Source organism: Coregonus clupeaformis, chromosome 36, assembly GCF_020615455.1.
Source record: "Coregonus clupeaformis isolate EN_2021a chromosome 36, ASM2061545v1, whole genome shotgun sequence".
Lineage (NCBI taxonomy): Eukaryota > Metazoa > Chordata > Actinopteri > Salmoniformes > Salmonidae > Coregonus > Coregonus clupeaformis.
The window spans coordinates 30,905,765-30,928,266 of NC_059227.1; the positions used below are offsets into that span (position 1 = coordinate 30,905,765).

The 22,502-nt window shown below is 44.0% G+C and overlaps 2 protein-coding genes across 3 annotated transcripts in view; both read right to left on the reverse strand.

The window, feature by feature from the left end:
* Positions 1 to 1,686: 1,686 nt before the first annotated feature.
* LOC121552396 (Krueppel-like factor 11) lies at positions 1,687 to 6,117 on the reverse strand. Its single transcript, XM_041865285.2, has 4 exons — positions 5,931 to 6,117; positions 4,029 to 4,301; positions 2,880 to 3,843; positions 1,687 to 2,747 (listed from the first exon to the last, which is right to left on the reverse strand). The coding sequence occupies exons 1-4, from the start codon at positions 5,973 to 5,975 to the stop codon at positions 2,452 to 2,454; spliced, it is 1,578 nt and encodes a 525-aa protein (XP_041721219.1). The 5' UTR covers positions 5,976 to 6,117; the 3' UTR covers positions 1,687 to 2,451.
* A 7,145-nt stretch (positions 6,118 to 13,262) lies between these two features.
* Positions 13,263 to 22,502, reverse strand: part of LOC121552773 (grainyhead-like protein 1 homolog) — an 18,603-nt gene continuing 9,363 nt past the window's right edge. The window contains exons 7-15 of one of the 2 annotated variants that reach the window (XM_041865805.2): positions 22,445 to 22,502; positions 22,189 to 22,283; positions 21,183 to 21,420; positions 20,434 to 20,558; positions 19,533 to 19,561; positions 19,229 to 19,314; positions 15,095 to 15,180; positions 14,669 to 14,733; positions 13,263 to 14,473 (exon numbers count right to left, since the gene is read on the reverse strand). The exon at positions 22,445 to 22,502 is cut by the window's right edge and continues 54 nt beyond it. In XM_041865805.2, the coding sequence (XP_041721739.1) occupies positions 14,359 to 14,473; positions 14,669 to 14,733; positions 15,095 to 15,180; positions 19,229 to 19,314; positions 19,533 to 19,561; positions 20,434 to 20,558; positions 21,183 to 21,420; positions 22,189 to 22,283; positions 22,445 to 22,502 (897 nt within the window). In that variant the 3' untranslated portion in view covers positions 13,263 to 14,358. Of the gene's footprint in view, positions 14,474 to 14,668; positions 14,734 to 15,090; positions 15,181 to 19,228; positions 19,315 to 19,532; positions 19,562 to 20,433; positions 20,559 to 21,182; positions 21,421 to 22,188; positions 22,284 to 22,444 lie in introns of both variants that reach the window. The other variant, XR_005997296.1, reaches the window with a different exon arrangement.

Genomic DNA, 22,502 nt, shown 5'->3' on the forward strand with positions numbered 1-22,502 from the left:
TGATATTTAAGCAGAAAGACCAATTTAACCTGGTCTCAGAGCATTTCGTATGGTATGTATTAATTTGTGGATGTCCATCACCCATTTCGTATGGATTAGCTTGACCGTAATCTTACTTTTCGCTAAAGCTGTTTAATGTAGTTGCAGAGGAGCATGATACCATTTGGAAATAAATAATGCTACCTGGATGAAACAGTAGTTTTACGTTTATTCTGGTGTGATTCAAGTCATGTTGTAGTTTCTATTTTGGTCAATCAAATTTGTGACAATCCACTCTGTTTTGTTACGTGCTGCTGGGCGCAAAGTCAAAACGAGACAAAAGACGGTCAAAACAGTGAAGTTGGCCCTTGAAGATCCTGTTGAAATGAAATTGAGCTCCATCTATTGGTTGGGAGGTAAAGTTGAAAAGTAGGACAAAGACTTGTTCTTTGTCTTACAAGTGCTACTTTTTACTATACATATCAATATCGTCTTCCATAAAAGGGTGAATCATTTCACCCGAACAGAATGGGTACTGTTGTACGGAATATTAGAAATGTTTGGCTGTGTGACACACTTCTCAATGCTGATGCTTGCGAGATCCAATCGTAACAAAATGGTTACACAAACCATTGTCTTCCGTTATATAAGGGAATAGGGATACCTAGCCAGTTGCACAACTGAATGCATTCAACCGAAATGTGTCTTCCGCATTTAACCCAATTCCTCTGAATCAGAGAGGTGCGGGGGAGTAGTTGTTGGGGGTTAACTGCCTTGCTCATGTGCAGAACAGTAGATATATCGGGGGATTCGAACCAGCGATCTTCCGGTTACTGGCCCAACGCGCTTAACCGCTAGGCTACATGCAGCTAGCCTAACCTCAGCCACCTCCTGTGCAGAAGTCTGTGGACCAACCATCCTGAGTGACCAAAAGGGAACGGATGAATGCTACCTCGTCCTCTCGCAGACCCATCTGGTCAGCGTGGGTGATGTGGTATTTACAATGGTTATTTTGAAAGTTATCTAACCAACTTCTCTAATTCATTCAATATATATTTCATAATGTTACACGTTACTTGTTCTTTTGTTAATCAAACATACTCAAAGGGGGCAAATATAATTAAGCTTTTTGGTCATTATATCACTTTGCTACTAGAAAAAAATCAGTACAGGATGCAATAGCCATATAATTAGAATTCTATTGCAAAAGCTTGACAAAAAGTGCTACGTTTAGGTGTGATATTGTGGTGTGTGTCCATAAACTTACGAATTGGAAACCTGAAAAAGCTTTTCTTTATTCACACATTGTACATTATTTTATTTTCACTGAGTGGCGTTGTTGTCCTATATTTTAGTGGGAGCGCTTACGTGAATGTCGGTCAGTAAGACAAATGGGCGGGTACAGTGTTAGCCAGTTAAAATCCTCTGATCGTTCTTGAACGGTCGTTTCCAATTGGTCGCGCCCCCTTTAGCGCTGTAAAATACTGCAATTTAATTCGAGGAACGTTGTTACTGGGTGGTGTGGGGAGACGGGTATTCGAAATCAAAGGGGATCGAGTGTTCTTGGGTAACAGAATACGTAATATTATTGTCAGCACTGCTGAGATCATAGAATTAGCAATTAGAATAATTTAATAGGATCACTATGGATGAGATTGAGAAATAGCAGCGTTGGGTGTTTCATCATATTTTATTGAGAAAATATAGACCAGACTACCAAGTGTATTTTATTTTGTATTTTATTATGAAAAAAACAATGGGACTCATAACAATGACCATTGCCTACATTGAAAGCTAGTAAAACTACACATTGGGACAACACTTTTCTCAGAGTGACCATATCTATAGAATTAATTCATACATTGATTACTCATATTATTAGTATAGTGAAGCTTTATAAAGTATTTAGTATTTATTAAGTAATAATGTGAGGTATTTATACTGGTTATACTGTATCTGTAATAAAACAAAAACAAAACGATCAAGCTATCAAAAACAGCACTTCTTAAAACAAATGTTTATTAAATAATATGCAAAGAAAGTAGGTAGTATCACAGTGAGGAATACTGTCCACTGACATATTTTAAAATATCAACAACATATATTGATGTATTGTCAATAAATGCAGATTGGAATACACATAACAATCATATATAGATATTCATACATATTTACAGTCACAGAGACCAATAGTAACAGATACTGTAAGCACGATGCAAAGGCTTTGGCAAAAAGAGTGCATACATTTAGCTAAACATTACATACTGTATACATATTACATAAGTAAACATAATTACATATAGAGATCAAGGATGTACAAAACAAGCACAATAAAAAAAATCCAGTGCAAGGTCAGTTTGTTTCTGTCCATGAATGTGTAGCAGCCTATTGTTTTGTTTAATTTCTCCTTGGTCTTGTGTGGTCGGTGGTGGGATATTGTCCTGAGATGACTGTACGGCCTGGGAGCCCCAGCTAATTTGGGGCACGGACCATCACACTGAGAGGAAGGTTGGAGCCACTAGACGGGCCCTTAGATACCGTCATCTTGTGGAGGTCGCGGACTTCAGCCGGCCACGAGGAGGTCCTCTTGGAGGTAATGTGTCGGCGAGCATGCTTGGTCAAGTGGTCGCTGCGCATAAAGCGCCGATCGCACACGTTACACACAAACTTCTTCTCGCCAGTGTGTGTTCGCCTGTGGCGGGAGAGCTCATCAGAGCGGGCAAACTTCTTGTCGCAGCCCTCCCAGTGGCAGCTGAATGGTTTCTCACCTGGTCGGGAGGATAGAAATGGTAACCATAAGTACATCAGTGGAAGATAACACACTTCATATTCAACATGATCATTAATCTAAATGCCATTGGGTAGAATACCCATTAGTGTCGTATAGAGTGGGTACCTACCAGTGTGAGTTCTGAGATGGGCCTTGAGGTGGGAACTTTTGAAGTAGGTCTTCTTACAGCCAGGGAAGTTGCAGACGTAGTTCCGTCTGCGGGAGAAGTCAGCTTGTGTGACATTGCTGCTCTGACCTGAGGGCATGTAAACTGGAGCTGGGGCCAGGGGCAGGAGCTTGGTGTTACCCAGGGTCATGACAGTCTGTGCGCATGACGGGGCCTGGGACACGGGAGGCTGGGGAACCACAAACATCACCGTCCCCTGAGTCACAGAGGAGCCCACCAGCTGCAGCGGCCGGGGGAAGGAGGAGGGCGACTGGGGTAGTATGGGCTTGGGCCCCCCCTGGGTTATCTGGACCGGGCCTGCCTGGACGAACGCAGAGATCATCCCTGTCCGCCCGTTGACTGGAAACACCTGGCAGAGGACCTGGGAGCTGGGAATGGGGGGTGAGGACCGGGAGGTGGCTGTGGCCTGGGATGGGGACCTTTGGGTGGGAGGAGTAGAGGGGCTTGTGCTGCTGTCAGGTGAGGATGCTCTGCCTTGGTCCTTCTCTACCTTAACACACGGACCAGTGCTGCAGCTCTGTGGTTGAGTCTGCATAGGAACGGTCTCAGCCAGAAGGACTGCAGTAGGGTTTCTGTTGGAGTTGGTGTCTGTGTGCTGCCCTACGAGGGACTGAGGTGGAATGTTGTTGCTGTGCTGTGCGAGGGCCCTGTCAGCAGTGTGCCGGATGACGCTGGTCACCATGGCTCTGCTGGGCAGCTCTGGAGCTCCATAGCTCTCGAAGATGGGGGCCGTACCAGGTCGTTGGCCCAGGAGAGGGGCATTTCTGCAGGGCAGACCTGTACAGAGTCTGGGCCGGGTTAAGACTGGTCTGGGGCCTGAGCTGGAGCTGGCCAATGAGGTGGTGGTGAGGACAGCTGTTGTGGTAGCGGTCTCAGCAAAGCTGGGGCTGTGAGGGGGGGTCATGCACTGGAAAAAAGAAAGAGAAACAGGAATTAAAGAAAAATATATTTTCTCTATAAGAAAAAAAAGCTTATTGTAGTTTTGATTGATTTAAAATGACAGTTTTGGTTCCTCAGTTGCGACCCAAAAAATGTATATTCTTACAGTATACATTTTAACCACAGTAGCCTACATAATGAGATTCCACTTACCATTGATGAGAGTGCGATCGGGTCCTTGGGGGACTCGATGATCTCAGGGTGCAGGAGGAGAGAGTCGCAGGAGTCCGAGGTAGGGGTCAGGGGTCGTGGCTTGTGGTTTGCTGAACTTTGACCCCAGGAGCTCATGCTGACAAGTGCCTCAGCGGCCTCCAGGTCATGGTACTGGAAGGTGCTGCAGCAGGACTGCTCACTGTCGTGCCTGTTCCTCTCCATCATCATCACCCTGATGTCCGTTACATCAGCCTGAGGGACGGAGGGAGGCCACTGGGAAGATGCAAAGTCAATCACCATTACAGCACAATGTGTCCCAAATGGAACCCTATTCCCTATATAGTGCACTACTTTTGACCAAAGCCCTATGGGCCATTAGATCAGCCTGAGGGACGGACGGAGGGAGGCCACAAGGAGGATACACCGTTAATCGCCACCAGGGACAGATTGGGACCAGAAATCAGCCTGGGCATTTCTAACATGGACCAGCCCATTATTTTTTTTCTCTGGCCCCCATTATTAGCCAAATAAATCATTTTATTTAGACTGGCCCAATAGGCTAAAGATGGACCAGCCCATCTGCCATTTGCCCGAACTGCCCAATGGCCAGTCCGTTTCTCATCCCCATTACAGCTCAATAGCTTCTGATGGTTGCAGACACTTCCAACACTGACATCTACAGTATCTCACTAAATATTTCTAGAGTCTACTACTGCAATGGTTCCCTCAAAGATCATATAAATATCTCATGACCAAGGTTCATTGAACCAAGGGAGATCCATCAGACTGTTTGAGTCCAAGTCATGAACCATAGAAGCCTCAAAATGGTGGAAACACCACATAGACAGTAGTCAATGAACAGGAGTTGAGTATTCTTCTAGATGTGCACATAGCTGGGTAGTGCAGTGGGCTGGCATCTGCTGAATGCTCAGTTGCACATCTAGAAGAATACTCAGTTGCTGAATGCTCAGAGCGGCTGCTAGCTGCCTCAGAGGCATGGAGAGACAGAAAAATAGAGAGGGGCCCCACTGCAGCGCTGGGCAGCAATTAGAGCAGGTGGGCGCACCCAACCCTACCATCTCCCAGTAGCCCACATAACATTGGACTTGGGAGGCATCACCAAAAATAGACCTGTGAGTGATGTGCTACATCAACCAAAACCTACTTTAGTCTGTGTTTAAAGTGTATACTGTGGTGCATGAGGGGGTGGGGGGCTGCATCAGGAAGTATTGTGTTAAATTGAGAAACCCCCACCCCATTTAACTGTGCTTGAGGACTGAGGACACTCCCCAGCATTAACAGCCAGTCACTTTGTTTTGTTGACACCAATGGAAGCACCTCATAATCCAAATCCAACCTTCATCCAACATAGATTATAAAATTAGATGGAATCAATTAGTCAATCAATCAGTTGTCTATTTATGTACAATATGTTCAACCAAGCTGACTGGAACAAAATCCCCATAGCAATACGACAAAACAGTCACATTAGCCTAATAAACCTAATAAAATGCAGAAATATGTGTATATTTGCCTACTAGGGTCCACGGTAACGTAATACCATCACATAACAACGAATAATCTAATTACAAAGTAATACAATGTAACAATGCAGTGATATAGAGCAGATACAATGTAGCAATGTTGATACAGTGGCGGTTGAGCAGGGATACATTAGTTTCAATCTGACCTCAAATAAACCAGACCGCCTGTGCGAAAAAACACCACGGTCAACTTGGGCTGCTTGCTTCAATCAATGCATGCAATGCAAGTTATAATACTGTAATATATGTATGGCACTCATCGGTATTTTATCGATGAGCTTTGTTATAAATACCTGAAGATAACAACTTAATACCATTAGTTACTTAGCCAATTTAAAGTAAAAATCCATCAACTTACCCGACAAGATTGCTCTGAAATCGGGGGTGATGTAAAAGTCAGCATAGGAAAGTACGAGTAAAAATAACAATAGCGACACTAGCAATGCGAACACTCAATGAGCCCTGAGCACACAAGTATTGCCGCTGCCAATAGAGGAAACTGGCCTCAGCTGAGTGAATCAAAAGCCGAGACGAAAAAAAACAGAAACAAAATTCGGAATAGACTGGCTGGTGGTAACATGTTACCAATCAAAAACAAAGGTGTAGCGGACGCCGTCCAATCAGAGCGCAGACAGCGCGAGATCAGTACGTGACCGTGGCCCGATTGGAGGAAAGAGGGTGCGTGGCTGTTGGAGGGCGTGACGGTGGAGTCAGCGGTGTCAGAGTAAACCCAGTGAACTCGGTGCTCGAGAACTAGGGGAAAGGTTGAAACCGCGAACAGGCGAAATCGTGAGATATTTGCACGCGTCTGGCTTGCTTTGCCAGGGGAGCGCGCGCAAAGCGGGCTTGCGCAAAATGGGGGACACAAAGAAATGAATAGGGAAGCTGTAGAATATAGGCTACGTGAGCTTCGAAAATAAACAATTTAGCCCCGGTTATGATAAATGTGAAACAATATTATTGCGCCTTTGTTTTATTATAGCTGAGTGTAATTACTGTGTAATAACTGGTGTAATAAATGCCTGTTACTCAGTGTAAATACATGTTAATCAGTCAGGATCCTCAAATTAATTTGAGATTTATTTTAGAGAAACAGTAATAAGATAATATAATTAGGATACATGATTATATTTTTCATTTTCCTGATCTATGGGAAAATGGGTGGGGTCAAAATATAGATGGAGCTTCATTGTTTGGAAATGCATCTATAGGCTAGTCATAATATACATGATATGTATATTTCAGCTTTGTTCATACATTCTGTCTCTTATTGTTTTCCTGTGCGCTGTGTCCTTTTCCTTTTCTCCAGTCTCTGAATTTGCACCCCACTCTCCCTCCTCCTTTTCCTCCCCCAATGGGCGAACCCAAGGAACCCAATGACTCCAATGCGTTTAGGTTGTAAACAGGCTCCCGATAAAAAAAAAATTCAGGGCGGGGCCTCTGAAGGAGGGAGCTTTGTTGTGGCTGTATATTAACCCTTAAAAGAGCCTTTGTATTTCACTCGGTGCTGTCCAGGCTTGAGCACATGCCACATCCAGACCCAAAGGGCTTTGTTCCATCTGATAGTGAAGTGAACAACAGAAAATGAGCACCACTTCTGTAACTAAGAAAATGCAGAAATAATTATTCGTAAAAACAATGTTGTAGGGATCTTGGAGGGTTGAGAGAGAATATGTGTCAGTCAGTCTGAGATGGAGGCAGCAGACAAAGCTTTTTCTCACTCCATGCCCGCTCCCTGGAGATTGTATTAAGCCCACAGAAATAAACCTTGTCTCAATCTATGTGGCAACCAAAGAGAATGAAGTTGTTGTTTATTGGACATGCATTCAGGTGTCTGACAGCTTTCTTTTGTATTAAAATGTGTAGACAATCACAGCAGAAAATATGAGACCACCCATTTCTATAAGATTCTTAGGTTCCTTCCTGATTTGTGACTTCCTTACAATGATAATGACAATCAAAGTATTAAAGCAATGAATGTGTTTCCCTGCCTTGTATGAAATTGTATTGGTATGAATTTTATGCTTTCACATCAATATGACAATTCACAAAGATGACTTTGTTCACATAAACACACATGTATTCACAGGAAAACATCTAAGATATCCATTCCAAAATAACTAGACAAGTCTTGTCGTGGGAAAACAATGTCATCTGAAAGGGTGCAGCTTGGGTTGAGATGAGTTCAATTGGGGATGGAACATATAAGATCTCCAGGCAGTCACTTTCAGTTTTATACACTGTTGTCTGGATCTTGTTTCTGCAGGGGTTGGACTATGTAGTGTTAACTCTCTCTCTCTCTCTCTCTCTCTCTCTCTCTCTCTCTCTCTCTCTCTCTCTCTCTCTCTCACACACATACACATACACACATACACACATACAATACAATCCAGTCTCACCTTGTACACACAGTGAGTTCTCTTCATTCTGTAGATTGTGTTGTTCTAAGGCAACGCATAGCAGTGGAGGCTGCTGAGGGGAGGACAGCTCATAATAATGGCTGGAACGGAGTTAATGGAATGGCATTAAACACATGGAAACCATGTGTTTGGTGTATTTGATACCATTCCACTAATTCCACGAGCTCGTCCTCCCCAATTAAGGTGCCACAAACCTCCTGTGACGCATAGCACCTGTCGAGGCGGTGGGTGTAGAAGGCATTGTAATGTTGTGTGTGTGTAGTAGAAGACTGTTTGGCTGGGAGTTTTAGGGTGACGCCACACTGCGAGCCAAGGGTAGCCCTGGGCTGCTATGGAGACAGCTGAGAGAGAGCTGGTGGAAGGGGAGAGAGAGGGAGGTGGTGGGAGGAGAGTGAGGCTGAGGTAAACTGAATGAACTTTGATACACACACACTCACGCACACATGCTCATACACACACACACACCACGCCTCCAGACTCCAGTAGAGGGGTGGTAGTGCACATATATAACCTCTTCAGCTGACAGCCACTCCCTGCTAATATACACTGAGGGAAAACAGATCTGTCTCCCCAACTACCCTGCTGACCTAGCATTTACACTTCTGACATTTTCTAACCACAGAATGTTTAAAGCATTGCCTTGCTTTAAAACAAACTCATTTGGATCTTTTCTTTTCCTGGATCTTTTGTTGGATCAATATAGCAACTGTATAACCAACTGGTTGAATGATGCTAAAATGTCACACTTACATAAACCTGACCTAAATAGGATCACACATAAAATCTAGCGTTTTCCAAAACATCCTTTGGGGGGACCGGGGACGAAAGTCATGTAATGTCTTACGAACAAGGAAGTCATTGTTCAACACAGCCAAATGTCAACTCCAGTTTCTGAGTGATCTACATTCAAGGGTGGACTGGCCATCTGGCATTTTGTGCAAATGCCAGATGGGCTGGTCCATTTTTAGCCAAGTGGGCCTGTCTAACTTGTTTTTTTTGGTGCTAAATGATAATTATCTGGCTAATAATGGGGGCCTCAAGGAAAAAATTGGCTTTGTGGGGGCCTCAAGGAAAAGCATTGTCCGGTGTGTTAAAAATGGCAGGGCCGATTTCTGGTTCCAGTCCGCCCCTGCCTACATTTGAAATGTTTTACCTTGTATAGTCATGCTTTTACTATATACAGGTGTGTCTGTGTCATGCTAAGTGAATAGTTTTTCCTATGAATCAAATTAGAATTCCAGAACATGGATGATATATTAATCAAAATTGCACTATGACATCGACATATGGCTACATGAGATGCTAATTGGGTGGCTGTTGTCTTGGAAACGTTGGAACATGGAGAAAACCAATGCTTGCCAACGCTTGCTAGACTCTGCCTGGCGTGTGATAGGATGGCTATTATAGTGAGAAAAAAACAGAACGGAAGGAGGGATGGGATGGGATCGTAAGCTGCTGCCCAAAAGAAAGCAACAGTTATTGGTACCACACTGGCTCATTTGACCCAGGCTGAAGAGACTCGGCTTATTCACCAAATTTCCAGGCAAGGGTGTATATAATTTATACTGAACAAAAATATAAACGCAACATGTAAAGTATTGGTCCCATGTTTCATGAGCTGAAATGAAAGATCCCAGAAATGTTCCATATGCACAAAAAGCTTATTTCTCTAAAATATTGTGCACAAATTTGTTTACATCACTGTGAGCATTTATCCTTTGCCAATATAATCCAGCCACCTGACAGGTGTGGCATATAAAGAAGCTGATTAAACAGCATGATCATTACACAGGTGCACCTTGTGCTGGGGACAATAAAAGGTCACTCTAAAATGTTTTGTCACACAACACAATGCCACAGGCGTCTCAAGTCTTGAGAGAGCGTGCAATTGGCATGCTGACTGAAGGAATGTCCACCAGAGCTGTTGCCAGATAATTAAATGTTAACTTCTCTACCATAAGCCACCTCCAACGTTGTTTTAGAGAATTTGGCAGTACATCCAACCGGCCTCATAACCGCAGACAATGTGGATGGCATCATATTCGCGAGCGGTTTGCTAATGTCAACCTTGTGAACAGAGTGGTGGTGGGGTTATGGTATGGGCAGGCATAAGCTACGGACAACGAACACAATTGCATTTTATCGATGGAAATTTCAATGCACAGATACCGTGACGAGATCCTGAGGACCATTGTCATGCCATTCATCCGCCGCCATCACCTCATGTTTCAGCATGATAATGCATGGCCCCATGTCGCATGGATCTGTATACAATTCCTGGAAGATAAAAATGTCCCAGTTCTTCCAGGACCTGCATACTCACCAGACATGTCACTCATTGAGCATGTTTGGGATGCTCTGGATTGACTTGTATGACAGGGTGTTCCAGTTCCCGCCAATATACAGCAACTTCGTACAGCCATTGAAGAGGAGTGGGACAACATTCCACAGGCCACAGTCAACAGCCTGATCAACTCTATGCGAAGGAGATGTGTCGCTCTGCATGAGGCAAATGGTGGTCACACCAGATACTGACTGGTATTCAGATCCATGCCCCTACCTTTGTTTTAAGGTATCTGTGACCAACAGATGCATATCTGTATTCCCAGTCATGTGAAATCCATAGATTAGGGCCTAATTTATTTCAATTTACTGATTTCCTTATATGAACTGTAACTCAGTAAAATCTTTGAAATTGTTGCGTTTATATTTTTGTTCAGAATGTACAGTACCAGTCAAAAGTTTGGACACACCTATTCATTCAAGAGTTTTTCTTTCTTTTTACTATTTTGTACATTGTAGAATAATAGTGAAGACATCAAAACTATGAAATAACACATATGGAATCATGTAGTAACCAAAAAAGTGTTAAACAAATGAAAATATATTTTGTATTTGAGATTCTTAAAATAGCCACCCTTTGCCTTGATGACAGCTTTGCACACTCTTAGCATTCTCTCAACCAGCTTCACCTCGAATGCATTTCAATTAACAGGTGTGCCTTCTTAAAAGTTAATTTGTGGAATTTCTTTCCTTCTTAATGAGTTTGAGCCAATCCGTTGTGTTGTGATCTCCGCATGTGTAGTTCCCACCGTAAAGCATGGAGGAGGAGGTGTTATGGTGTGGGGGTGCTTTGCTGGTGACACTGTCTGTGATTTATTTAGAATTCAAGGCACACTTAACCAGCATGGCTAACACAGCATTCTGCAGAGATACGCCATCCCATCTGGTTTGCGCTTAGTGGGACTATCATTTCTTTTTCAACAGGACAATGACCCAACACACCTCCAGGCTGTGTAAGGGCTATTTGACCAAGAAGGAGAGTGATGGAGTGCTGCATCAGATGACCTGGCCTCCACAATCCCCCGACCTCAACCCAATTGAGATGGTTTGGGATGAGTTGGACCGCAGAGTGATGGAAAAGCAGCCAACAAGTGCTCAGCACCTTCAAGACTGTTGGAAAAGCATTCCAGGTGAAGCTGGTTGAGAGAATGCCAAGAGTGTGCAAAGCTGTCATCAAGGCAAGAATCTAAAATCTGAAAATATATTTTGATTCGTTTAACACTTTTTTGGTTAATACATGATTCCATATGTGTTATTTCATAGTTGTGATGTCTTCACTATTATTCTACAAAATAGTAAAAAGAAAGAAAAACCCTTGAATAAGTAGGTGTGTCCAAACCTTTGACTGGTACTGTATATGTATGTGTGTGTGTGTGTGTGTGTGTGTGTGTGTGTGTGTACAGCATATATCCCTATATATTCCCTATGGTCCCTGGTCAAAAGTAGTGCACTATATAGGGAATAGTGTTCCATCCAGGACAGAGCCTATCTTTTCCATGTGTGGGACGCAGCCTACTGATCCTCAAATGATTAAGAGACTCCAGAAAATAAACTTTTAAGGTTGTTAGTTAGGTTGATAAATTGGTTAGCAGTGAGCACATGGGCCATGCAGCGTGGGTGGGTGTGAGACGAGAGAGGATTCTGGGAGCTCTGGGCAACAGATGTGATGTCCCACAGGGACACTGAACAAACAGTGGTGGGCTCACTGACCAAGGCGGAACTCTCTCTCTCTCACACATACACACAGGGAATGGAGCGCCACTTCAGTGCACCTTACTAACAGAGCGTAGTCTGTTGAGGTGGATGGGATTCTGGAATGTTGGGAGGGCTTGACTCAAAACACTGAGATGTAACATGCTTGCTGTATTGCGTACTCTCCACAATCCCTCTCCCCCTAAACTCCCTTAGTGGAAGTGTATGTGAAAGAAGAAGATGCTTCCAGTATCATCTCTGTGGACTCCTGAGGTGAAATATCTCTGATTAAAAATGTAACCACGCTAAATTATTACTCAACACTCCGAGAATGTATCTCACACCCTCACATTTTCGCCTTGTCTGAGCACTGCAGGCAGGCAGCATTCTGACTGCCAGTTAGACCATGCAGCTAACAATCGACACCGTCAGGAGAGTTGGGCCCGAGCTGAGACCTACATGGTCTTGCTAAAATCTCACCAGGGTGAATGTGGCCCACACCCCTGGGGTGGGGTGAAGAGAGGGCAGAGACTGGCTCAGACTGTACAAGGACAAGGGATACGTCCCAAATTGAACAATCTTCCCTATGGGCCCTGGTATAAAGTAGTGCACTAAATAGGGAATAGGGTACCATTTGAGACTGCACACGGACAAATATTTAGTATTTTATTAAGATCCAATAAAGGCTGCCTCACTCAGCTCTACCGCACCACTCGCAGCACATAGCCTAGGCCTACAGTACATTCTGGTTGTCAGACTCGTCATATGGCTGGTTTAACACAGCCAGAACAACTGTGATATAATACAACAGATATTTTTGTGGCACAATAGTTTGTAAGCGCAAAAGTGATTACACAACCATTTCACCGTCTCCACAGCACTTTCTACATTATTTCTCTCTTCGTTGTATCACAACCAAAACTTGTACATCAGTTGTACAACTTGAGTGTGTACGGGCCTAAGTGTCTTTAAAAGTAGTCGCATGGGATAGCCTGACTGCATGATGTTCAGGACTAAAAGAGCTGTGAGAAAGATAGTTCTCAGACTTATTTTATTTTACTTCCTCAATCTAGAGGGCTCTAAAACACACTCTCTGATGTGGTTCTGTTCCCTATGTAGTGTATTACTAATCACCTAATCTGCACATCCTCTGCTTCATGCCTCGTTGATGTAGCTCGGTTCTCCTACAAACACACAATTTCCAAAGAAAGGCTTAGTCTGAAGAATGACTTCAACAAATTTAATAACCACTATGGGTAAGCATCTGCTGACAGGACTGACTCCAAATTAACACACACTTCCTGACCCCCAACCCTCATTTCCTGTTGCAAAAAAAGACTCACATTCTGTCATCACAAAAAATGGTGTTGCCATCTATAAATCTAGATTCAGACACACACAACATACTTGGCACAACATTTAAAAAATGCAAATATAAATACATAGCTATATTATTGAATTACTATATAACTTTTTTCATGATGTAAACTTACAAAAAATGTAATCATCACGTCAAGAGTTCTGAAAAATAAATATAAAAGTAAGTACTGGCAGAAATAGCCAGTCACCGCATCATGTTTTACATATCTTCCAAATATACTTTAAAATAATACATAATACTTTCATACGTTCACTGGCATTCTGAAGTCAACTCTGCTGTCTTGCCTGTATATATCCACCAAAAAGTAGTTGATCAAAAACTACACATTAGAAAAACCGTCTAAAAAGTAGGAAAATATAATTGGCCGTTACACAATATTGTTTCCAAATGGTCCTCATCATAGTTTCATCTTGTACCATAGCTACAGTGATTGCCAAAAAGCCCCAGCAGTACGGTGTGACTCCACTCCGCTGCTTGTGAATCAATCAATCAGTCACATTTTGCGTGAAAATACTTAAATGTATTTTTCTTGCCAGCGAGCAAGGTAGCCATGTTGCGCAACCAACCACACCAGAAATGGCCTCATAGGCACTGGCGCAGCAGAAATGCAGAACTCATGAAAATATCTTGTTTTCCTTGTAGAAGTATGTTACAGTTGTGTAAACACGTGACTAATCCTACTGTTGTGGGCCCCTCCTCGGCTGCCGGGGGTCAACATGTGTGTCACCTCCAAGGGTCTCAACCTGGAGGCCAATAACAACAGACTCCACTCCTCCTGACCAGGGTCGTGTTCATACTATTCACTAAGTAGAAAAAGGACTGAAAAACAGAATAAAAAAACACTAAAACCAGAGATCTAATAACTTGGGACTGCTCCAATAAGAAAAGCTCATTTTTGTTTTCCGTTGCAAAATGTTGTTTGTCCTGACGAATACTTCCCTTGTCCGGGCTCAGATCTCAGTCAGCGTCAGCAGCATCTTCCCCCCCACCTCTTGCATGTTGATCTGGAAGGCATCCTCGTTGGAGTAATGCTTGATGATGTTGTCGTCCATATGGACTAGGATCCTACAGGACAGGAGAGGTGATTTCCTTATCTTCAGAGTGTTGTTTACTCTATAAACATGTTACAGATTATTTACTTTGGATTACGTCCCAAATTGCACCCTTTCCCATTGTGCACTACATAGGAAATAGGGTGCAATTTGAGATGCACACTTTATTCCCAGTGACCTAGATCAAAAGCAGTGACACCAGTCTTACCCTTTTTTGCACCTCTTGTAGACTTTCCCCATTTTCTCAAGCGGCAGCTCGTATTTATCAGTTACCTAGAGATGTGATGGAAAAACATGGGAAACCCCCTATGTGAACTGGGTGCAAACAGGCATTAGACAATACAATACATTCCATTGAACGTCACTGTGGATGCCTGTGTGCATTCTCTGACAAGAGACTACTTCCTGATAGACACAAACAGGAAACAAATCCCTCTTCCTGTGACAACCTATTCCCTTTATAGTGCACTACTTTTGACCAGGGCCTAGGGTGCACTTTACACAAACAGCTACATATATCTGCTTAGCTATTATTGAACTTTGCCTGTTAAAAAATGATATCCTGAGTAATGTACACACTTAAGCGTCAAAAAAATATGTTTTGAGCAAAATAGAACACAACAAACGTACTCACAGCCTCCAGTAGTCCTGCCAGAGTGGGCGTCCTCAGCATCAGAGCATCAAACACCTCCTCTGTCTCCTTACGGACATAAAGCAGCACTAGAGGAATGAAACAAACCATCAGATACCGCACAAAAAGATGCCACACCAACCCCCACAGTGTAGAGGACCGTTAGTCAGATACCACACCAACCCCCACAGTGTAGAGGACCGTTAGTCAGATACCACACCAACCCCCACAGTGTAGAGGACCGTTAGTCAGATACCACACCAACCCCTACAGTGTAGAGGACCGTTAGTCAGATACCACACCAACCCCCACAGTGTAGAGGACCGTTAGTCAGATACCACACCAACCCCCACAGTGTAGAGGACCGTTAGTCAGATACCACACCAACCCCCACAGTGTAGAGGACTGTTAGTCAGATACCACACCAACCCCCACAGTGTAGAGGACCGTTAGTCAGATACCACACCAACCCCCACAGTGTAGAGGACCGTTAGTCAGATACCACACCAACCCCCACAGTGTAGAGGACCGTTAGTCAGATACCACACCAACCCCCACAGTGTAGAGGACTGTTAGTCAGATACCACACCAACCCCCCACAGTGTAGAGGACCGTTAGTCAGATACCACACCAACCCCCCACAGTGTAGAGGACCGTTAGTCAGATACCACACCAACCCCCACAGTGTGAGAGGACCGTTAGTCAGATACCACACCAACCCCCTACAGTGTAGAGGACCGTTAGTCAGATACCACACCAACCCCCACAGTGTAGAGGACCGTTAGTCAGATACCACACCAACCCCTACAGTGTAGAGGACCGTTAGTCAGATACCACACCAACCCCCACAGTGTAGAGGACCGTTAGTCAGATACCACACCAACCCCCACAGTGTAGAGGACCGTTAGTCAGATACCACACCAACCCCTACAGTGTAGAGGCCGTTATTCAGATATCACACCAACCCCTACAGTGTAGAGGACCGTTAGTCAGATATCACACCAACCCCTACAGTGTAGAGGACCGTTAGTCAGATACCACACCAACCCCCACAGTGTAGAGGACTGTTAGTCAGATACCACACCAACCCCCACAGTGTAGAGGACCGTTAGTCAGATACCACACCAACCCCCACAGTGTAGAGGACCGTTAGTCAGATACCACACCAACCCCCACAGTGTAGAGGACCGTTAGTCAGATATCACACCAACCCCTACAGTGTAGAGGACCGTTAGTCAGATACCACACCAACCCCTACAGTGTAGAGGAGAGTTAAGGCGTCCGCATGCATATCAAGAAGCTGATTAAACGGCATGATCATTACACAGGTGCACCCTTTGCTGGGGACAATAAAAGGACACTCTAAAATGTGCAGTTTTGTCACACAACACAATGCCACAAATGTCTTAAGTTCAGGGAGCGTGCAAATGGCATGCTGAGTGCAGGAATGTCCACCAGAGCTGTTGCCAGAGAATTTAGCCGCCTCCAACGTCACTTTAGAAAATTTGGCAGTACGTCCATCCGGCCTCAAAACCGCAGACCACGTGTAACCACGCCAGCCCAGGACCTCCACTCCAGCTTCTTCACCTGCGGGATCGTCTGGGACCAGCCACCCGGACAGCTGATGAAACTGTGGGTTTGCACAACCAAATAATTTCTGCACAAACTGTCAGGGAAGCTCATCTGCGTGCTCGTCGTCCTCACCAGGGTCTTGACCTGACTGCAGTTGGGTGTCGTAACCGACTTCAGTGGGCAAATGCTCACCTTCGATGGCCACTGGCACGCTGGAGAAGTGTGGATGGAAGACAGCGTGTATGGCGTCGTGTGGGCGAGTGGTTTGCTGATGCCAACTTTGTGAACAGAGTGCCCCATGGTGGCAGTGGGGATATGGTATGGGCAGGCATAAGCTACGGACAACGAACACAATTGCATTTTATTGATGGCAATTTGAATGCACAGAGATACCGTGACGAGATCTTGAGGCCCATTGTCGTGCCATTCATCCGCCACTATCACTTCATGTTTCAGCATGATAATGCAGGACCCCATATCGCAAGGATCTGTAAGCAATTCCTGGAAGCTGAAAATGTCCCAGTTCTTCCATGGCCTGCATACTCACCAGACATGTCACGTGTACAACAGCGTGTTCCAGTTCCCGCCAATATCCAGTAACTTCGCACAGCCATTGAAGAGGAGTGGAGCAACATTCCACAGGCCACAATCAACAGCCTGATCAACTCTATGCGAAGGAGATGTGTCGCGCTACATGAGGCAAATGGTGGTCACACCAGATACTGACTGGTTTTCTGATCCAAACCCCTATTTTTTTTTTAAGGTATCTGTGACCAACAGATGCATATCTGTATTCCCAGTCGTGTGAAATCCATATATTAGGGCCTAATTTATTTATTTCAATTGACTGATGTACTTATATGAACTGTAAATCAGTTAAATCTTTGAAATTGTTGCATGTTGCATTTTATATTTTTGTTCAGTGTAGTTAAATGTAAAATTGCGCGACTAAGCTCTCCTCGGCAAAAACGTAAAAATGTATGACAGATTTCTTGAGTTACCTTACATTCATTCAGACTATTTTGAGGAAGTGTATACTGACTATGGCATCTCAAAATGGACAAACTGTACTATTGCTGCTTTTCTCTCGTTTTTCAAGTGAAGGTCTTTTAAGGGTATATGTGAGGACACTCGTTCGGTTCACCTAGCCGAGTTCGACTAGGTGCCTACCAAAGCATGCGGAAGCCTTTAGTCAGATCCTACCACACCAACCCAGTCAGATCCTACCACACCAACCCAGTCAGATCCTACCACACCAACCCAGTCAGATCCTACCACACCAACCCAGTCAGATCCTACCACACCAACCCAGTCAGATCCTACCACACCAACCCAGTCAGATCCTACCACACCAACCCAGTCAGATCCTACCACACCAACCCAGTCAGATCCTACCACACCAACCCAGTCAGATCCTACCACACCAACCCAGTCAGATCCTACCACACCAACCCAGTCAGATCCTACCACACCAACCCAGTCAGATCCTACCACACCAACCCAGTCAGATCCTACCACACCAACCCAGTCAGATCCTACCACACCAACCCAGTCAGATCCTACCACACCAACCCAGTCAGATCCTACCACACCAACCCCCACAGTGTGAGGGAGAGGTGCCATAGACTGTGGTACAGGAGAAGCAAAAAGAGGGAGGAATCCAAACAAAGGTGTTTTTTTAGACATAGTGTGAGACAGTTTCACACATTGACCTACTGTGTGGGTTTCTCTCTCAGTCAAGTCACTGAGTTGAGATCTACTACAGTATTGCCCTAATATCCTGCCAGGTGACGTTTTCATGGTTATAGTGTGTACTCATGCTGAAAAACCTGCCACCCTCATCCCATATCATGAAGATAGTGAAACTCAGTTAAGATGGACTTTGTTCAAAATGGCGCCCTATTCCCTATATAGTGCACTACTTTTGACCAGAGCCCTGGACAGGAGGCCATTTCGGACACAACCCCTGGACCCCTGTTAAAGGGCAATTCCACCACTTTTCAACCTCATAAACTGAGAAAAGGCTGGGCCAGTGACTGACTGTCCTTGCTCTTGACTCTTTTCACGCTGGCGTCTTGGGAATTGGCCGTGAGCCTGGTCAGAAATAGACTAGTCTGAGACAGACCACGCCAAACGGCAAACAACCCTTAATCATTCTTACAACAGCCACCACAAACACATGAATGGGAAAACCAATCCCGTTTGGACTACATGTCAATGATCACGTTCCACTTGGAAAATCGATTGAGTGTGTGTGTGTGTGTTGTGCTTTCTGCATCTAAGGAGAGGGGGGGCAGGGCTTTGGAAGCCACGTGGCCTATGTTTACATGCATTCAGTCAGATTAACTGCGTGGGAGCAGCCTGAGCAACAGTAGCCAGAGCAACGACCACAACTACAGTGCAGCCAGCCAGAGAGCATTTATATCTCTCTCTCTCTCTCTATTTAATTCTCTCTCTATCTCTCTTGCTCTATAATTCTCTTCATCTCTGGTTTATGCCTTCTCTTTACTGTATTTATTTCCCTTGAATACACACTGTCGGCATACGTATCTCAATATAATGTACCTTTCTCTGGCCCGTCCCCCCTGGCTCTCTTATGAGGAGCCAACTCAAAGTCCTCATCATAGTAGAGTAGCCTCTTCTGCCCCAAGCTACAACCAGATAAACACAACACATATTACTATTTACATTTTAGTCATTTAAAAGATAACTTTTTACTATCATGAGTATAGAATTCTATGAAAAATGCACAGTAAGTGAATCACTTACTATGGGTATCAATTTTTTTTTTTTTTTTTACATTTATAGGCACTTATAGCATATGTCACTAAATATTACACTAAGTATATAATATAAAAATTGTACTCACCTATCCTCACCGTCATCTGATAGGCATGCCTGATAAAGGATGAACAGAAAAATGTAATACGATCAGTTGAGAGACCGATCCAAAGAAAGACTGTCTTTGTTCATGGTTAGTTTTCTAACTGTTTACATGGACAAACACCCTTAGGGAGGAAACCTGAGCTACTACAGGACAATACCAACATGTGATGTCACGTCTCCGGAATGTTCTTTACCTGGGCTATTTGTTCAGGTGCTATTGTCCCAAGCTAACTACAGTACACTGGAACTCTCCAGTCAGTGTAGCACTAACATCCCTATAGCACCTCACTTAGTGGTGATATTTCTTTGTGTTCATGTCTCAACGTTCGTCTGAAATGTCCCAAAAATATGAAATGTTCCCTTATGTATTTAAATGTACCTCATACATGTTTAAAATCTAACAGATTAATAGTGAAATGTTTATTTATGAGTCCTTTTCCAACAATGCAGAGTTAAAGATAAAAAAAAACAGAATAACGAATAACAGTGAGTAAAAATAACATAACATTTCAACTAAGTACTGTATGAAAATGAATCAGCAGTATTATGATGGGTTCCCATGCATGCTACCAGGTGTCTATTTGTTATAACTAATTTGTGTTACAAATTATCCTGGAATATGTAGTTCGGTCCTAGCAATGGCTAAAAACAATGGGTCCCTAGAGACTGTCAGTTTGGCGATATGCTGCAGTGCAACATGGTTGCAATCCAGTTTCTTTCCCAAAGTTCCCAAGTTTTTCCAGAAATCCCGGTTGGAGGATTCCTTCCCTGCTTATTCCCTCTTGATTCCAGGAATCCTCCAGTTGGTATTTAAAAGAAAACTGGGTACTTTGGGAAAGTTACTAGAGTTTTGCAACCCTAAACATGGGTAATGTTGGACTTACATGGTGGTGCTGGGTGCTGGGGAAGTGGACCTCTGGGATGAAGAGAACCGGCTGGGAGTCCATGTCACTCATGGCTTTGAACGATGTTATGGCCACATGCTTCAGCTGTAGAGGGTCTTCCACATCTGTGGCAGGACAGCAGGGGGAGGTAGAGGGTCGTCACTAGCTTCTATAGCCAAGTCATAAACCCACCCATTTCTACAATTTATCTTCTTAAAATTAGATTTTAAACCTAACCCTAACCACACTGCCAACCTTATGCCTAACCTTAAATTACATTAGTTTCTGTAGCCAATTTTGACTTTGTGGCTGTGGAATCTGACTTTGTGGCTGTGGAAGCTAGTGGAAACCGAGGTAGAGGGGTTAACATAGGAGGCGGATGCAACAGTAGTATCACTCACCAGAATCAGGGTGCTCCGCTCTGCACGCTCCACCATCAGTTGTGAGAAGAGACTAATGGGACTGTTGTTGCACAGAACAAGTGAATGTGTTTTTCTTTTCTGCAAGGTGTTTTTCTTTTATTGAGGCAGGTCTACTATTGTACATCCACTCTACAGACTGACTGGTTCCTCTGAAGGTTTTTTCTTTCTACCTATGGAGTTTTGCCTTTATACTGTTGCCCTGGCTTACTTTTTGGGGGTTAGTTGTGGAGAGGGTTTTGTGAAGCACACTGGCACACTGATATAATTTTTTTGTGGGGGGGGTGATTGATGAACTGATTGATTGGTTGTATCAGGTGATGTACTTACATGCTGCGGTTGTCTCCTGTCTCTTTCCCTTCCTGCGAGGATGCTTCCTTTCCTCATCTCGGATCTTCCTCTCGGCACCTTTGTCACAGAACACCTTAATCTGGCAGTAGGCTCTGTGTACTAGCTTGTGACCATGGCTCCCAAAGCTGTAGGTGTCAATCTGGAGGTTGAGAGGAAGGCCCCTCACTCCCTTCTGAGGGGAGAAGTCTGTACTTAGACAGTTCACCGACACAAACACCTGAGGGGGCAGAGATAAAGGCTATGGCACGAGGCTCACATGCAACACATGAAAAACATTGTATAAAAGCACCAATAATGCCATAAAAACAGAAAATGTTGAATTAATTAAATAAACAGTTCTGATGCACATTTATGGGTTTATGGTGTGTTCAAGACAACTCGGAACTCGGAAATCTCCAAACTCCAGTGCGTTCAAGACAAATGTGAACTCGGGGGTCATCCAAGTCGGAATCCAAATCAGAATTACAAGTTGGAAACTTGGACATCATCCTAGAGCTCCAACCTGAAGATCACTGTTGTCACCGATTTTTGCCAGTCTGAGGTCGTTTTTTTCCTAGTTCCCAGTTGTCTTGAATGCACTATATTTCCATTGAAGAAGCAATATGACATTTCTTTCATGCAGGTAGAAAAAAATCAAGGTACAAAATTGTAGTCTCTACATACAAAGTGTAGTCCTGGGTTGTTTCAGACAAAGTATTGTTGTGTACGTCTCCCCCAGCTGGTGATTGTTTGTAACTACATTTGTTTTGTCTGACAAAACATTGACAGAAATTTGGCTCAAATCTGGTAGGGTAAAGTTGCCCCTAGATGCTGCATTAGATGCTGATCTTGGGTCAGTTCAGCACTTCCCCCACTATTGGTTAAGGTTGGGGGAGGGGAAGCTGATCCTAGATCTGTACCTAGGGGAAACTTCACCCCGGGGCCCAAAATCTTCACTCAAAGATTTCTGCTGCCACTATAAAGACATGATATTGTCCTTTCTTACCCGTGGCTCGTCCTTAGTGTCCCATGTGAAAGAGATGCCATTGTAGGCGATCTCCTCAATATTGGCGATCGTATTGAATCTCTCTTTGTAGTCAGCTGGGTTGAACAAACAGGGAAGACACAACAGTACTGTTTACACACTAACAATGAATGTTTACGTACTGATTCTGAGAACATAAGTGTGTGTGTGTGAGAGAGTGTGTGCGTATGTGTGCAGTGTGTGTGTGTGTGCAGTGTGTGTGTGTGTAACCCCTCACCAATATCAATGCAACGCTGCTTGGCTGTGTGCTGTCTGCTGTGCCAGTACTTCCAGTT

What these genes read in the sequence shown, in the direction of transcription:
- LOC121552396 (XM_041865285.2), bottom strand. Translation starts at nt 5,975, where the DNA reads ATGCTGACTTTTACATCACCCCCGATTTCAGAGCAATCTTGTCGG. An exon ending in TTTCAGAGCAATCTTGTCGG is followed by an intron (nt 4,302 to 5,930) that starts GTAAGTTGATGG and finishes GCATCTTCCCAG; the next exon opens with TGGCCTCCCTCCGTCCCTCA. An exon ending in CCATCTCAGAACTCACACTG is followed by an intron (nt 2,748 to 2,879) that starts GTAGGTACCCAC and finishes CCTCCCGACCAG; the next exon opens with GTGAGAAACCATTCAGCTGC.